The 3440-nt window shown below is 44.3% G+C and overlaps 1 protein-coding gene across 1 annotated transcript; it reads right to left on the minus strand.

Moving 5' to 3' along the window:
- Window positions 1-1777: 1777 nt before the first annotated feature.
- Window positions 1778-3003, minus strand: LOC119951045 (E3 ubiquitin-protein ligase RNF186-like). The gene has a single exon (XM_038774079.1). The coding sequence runs from the start codon at window positions 3001-3003 to the stop codon at window positions 2368-2370; it is 636 nt and encodes a 211-aa protein (XP_038630007.1). The 3' UTR covers window positions 1778-2367.
- Between the last annotated feature and the right edge of the window lie 437 nt (window positions 3004-3440).

Here is a 3440-nt window from a genome sequence, read left to right on the forward strand (position 1 = left end):
GCAGATTTGCCAAGGCAGAAACCTATCTGCAAGTTTAAACCAAACTATTTTTAAATTAGAAAGCTTGTGATTCAGCAGAAAGTATGCAGTCTTATGCCTGCTACTGAATCTATCCGCAAATTTCCTGGAATTTAACACGTGGCACATTGAGAGTTTTGGTGGAACGTTTATATGAAACTAGGTCAAATTTTACTGTAAAATTTCACGGGAAATGCAATTGTTGGATTTCGCATAAATACATGCTAACAGTTTACAGAGTTGGTGAAACAGAGACAAATCGAAATTTACTCCCTGAAGCAACAGATAGAAGTGTTTTAAATCACAGGTTTGAAATTTTAAATGTCAGACACCCACAGGCAAGAGCCACGGGGTAGAGCACCACATTCACAATTCGGATATTCTTACCAGGCAAGGGTGGTAATAATATGGAACTCGCTACGAGTAGCTGAGTTAAATAGCATCAATGTATTTAAGGGGAAACCTGGTTCAGCACATGAGGGAAGAAGGAATGGAAGGCTATGCTGAAAGTGTTGGATGTGGAGGGCTAAAAGGAGGCTGCTACGCAGTTTAAATGTTAGTTTAGACCAGCTAGGCTGGATGTCAATTTCGGTGCTAATAATAATAATCTTTATTATCGTCATAAGTAGGTTTACATTAACACTGCAATGAAGTTACTGTGAAAATCCCCTAGTCACCACATTCCGGCGCCTGTTCGGGTACACAGAGAGAGAATTCAGAATGTCCACTTCACCTAACAGCACCTCTTTCCAGACTTGTGGGAGGAAACCAGAGCACCCGGAGGAAATCCAAGCAGACGCGGGGAGAACGCGCAGACTTTGCACAGACAGTGACCCAAGCTGGAATTTGAATCTAGGTCCCTGGCACTGTGAAGCAACAGTGCTAACCACTGTGCTACCGTGTGGATCACAGATTTGTTACAATGCAGAAGGAGGCTATTTGGTCCATCAAGTTGGCACCAGCTCTTTGAATGAAGAACTCACCTTGATCCATTCCCCTGCCTTCTTCCCGTGACGCTCCACATTCGCCCTTTTCAAATGGCGCGTCTAATTCCCTTTGGAATGCGTTGATCGGACCTGCCTCCGCAGCACTCTCAGGTAGCGTATTCCAAACTCTAACCACCCACTGCATTCAAAAAGTTTCTCTTCAAATCACATTCCCTTCTTTTGCCAATTACTTTAAATCTCTACCCTCTTGTTCCTGATCCTTTCACATGTGGGAACAGTTTCGCCCTGTCCACCCTGCCCACACCCCCTCACGATTTTGAATACCTCTATCAAATCTCCTCTCAACCTTCTCTTCTCTAAGGACAACAGCCCTAACTTCTCCCACCTAACTTTATAACTGAGGTTCCCTTTCTAATGCCTTCACATCCTTCCTAAAATGCGGCCCCTGAATTAGATGCTGTATTCTAGCTTGGGTCGAACCAGTAATTTATCCAAGTCCAACCTCCTTGTTCTTGTACTCGATGCCCCTATTAATAAAACCCAAGATGCCGTATGCTTAATTTTTTTTTAAAAATGTTTTTTATTGAGTTTTCATATTTTATATCCAACAAATTACAAATTATTAGAAGAAGAAAAAACAGCCCCCCCCCAACGTTTAAATCCTGTTCTAGTTCCTCAATGGACTAGTCAACATTGGACTGCTGTACTTTTGAATTGTTATAATTTAAGATATCCTGACGTGACTAGTCAGATTGTTTGACACTTTCTGGGAAGTACCTAAGTTGACATTTAAACAATTTTAAAGACGTGGATAGAAAAACTTCTGTTTATTTGGTATTTCTTGGAAGTGGAACACTTCAGGTTACAGAACAATCACACAGCGGCAGAATCTTCCACTGACCCAGCTGGCTCCCTCCGTCACTCCTAGACATACATTTCACATCACAGAATATGAAAGGGGTTTTGACCAAAGTTCATACTATTTACTGCGCAGTGGAGAAACAGGTGCAGTGTTTGATTTGAATTGTCTTTTTCCCCACTGACCTTCAAGGTGTTCAGCAAACAAAGATCCCAGATGAGCTATTCTACTGAGACAAGCCACTGATGGGCCCCACCAGAATGACAAAAGACACGTCACAATCCCCTTTACAAGTAGGGTTCATGAATAAAACTCACAGCCAGTCCAAGCTGACATAGCATTACTCATTTCAAATGACAATTTTCACATTTCGTTCAGTGAAAAGTTGAACTCCCTTGTTGGCTCAGTTCCCACGAGCGACAGGAGGTCCATTTTCACCCAAACAAACTCCCATTTATTATTGTCCAAAATGTGATTCTTAAAGGACCAACGCTTGACTTAAGAACTGTTCCGGCTTGAACAATAAAATTGTTGCATTTGGGGTTAGAGATTTGAGCAGCGCAGACAGTTGCAATATGCTATGAAGTGCCTGTGCCTATCGCTCTTGCAAGTGAGGTAGAGTAGGACAAGCCCCGTCAGTGCACACAGGACAGTCAGGATGATCAGAATCCAGGTCAGGGCCGGGATTTGGAAGAAATACTGCAGGGCAAACATAATGACTGAGAAGAATATCATGGTGAGGAGGAAGCGCCGGATGGCGGCTGATGTTATCCTGTTCCTGAAGCGCTCGTCCTCCAGGTCTGGCTGGCTGCTAGCCTCGGCAATGAGGGTGAAAGTACTGGCGTGGCTCTGCGGCAGAAGATGGGGCAACAGCAGCACCTCGGGCACCGATTCAGGCAAGGCCGACATCCTCCTGGGTAGGACCTCCATCAGGCTGGGCTGGTCGGGGAGATTGCTGACCAGTGCTTCCACCACTGGCGTGCATCGTCGGCAAAGAGGGCAAGTGACGATCCAGGAGCCATATTTACTGCTTGACACCATGATCTTCAAACAGATTGCGCAGAAACAGTGCTGGCACTCCAGTTGCTTGGGCTTTCGAATGAAATAATCATATTTGTTGAAGCAAATCAGGCAGTCGTGTTCTGGCACTGAGGCGTTTTCAACAACCACTTTCTCCATCCTCAGGCTCCAACTAATACTCAGGAGGCAGAGTCTGGTGTCCTTCTGGACTGCTCCTGTCTGTGGGCAATTGCTATATTTATAGCTTTACAGCCGGTCATTCACATGTTCTTCCAACTCAAACGTTTTATTGCACGATTCACTCGAGGGTTCTATCAAGTGTAATATGTAACTAGTTTAATGGGTTTATAGTTTGACTTGATAAGGGCTCACTGACTCAGTTCAGCAAAGGCTGGTACTGCTAATTGAAATTCTTTCTGTGTCAATGTTCAACTTAATGGAGGGCTGGGCCGGTGCTGGGGAGCTGCCCGCCCACCACGAGGGCTTCCTAGCCAACTTTCGGCCAGATCTAAAATAAAAGAAAAATGCTGCATATGCTGGAAATCTGAAATGAAATCAGAAAATGCTGAATAAACTCAGCAGGTTTGGTAGCATCT

Source organism: Scyliorhinus canicula, chromosome 16 (genome assembly GCF_902713615.1).
Source record: "Scyliorhinus canicula chromosome 16, sScyCan1.1, whole genome shotgun sequence".
Taxonomy (NCBI): domain Eukaryota; kingdom Metazoa; phylum Chordata; class Chondrichthyes; order Carcharhiniformes; family Scyliorhinidae; genus Scyliorhinus; species Scyliorhinus canicula.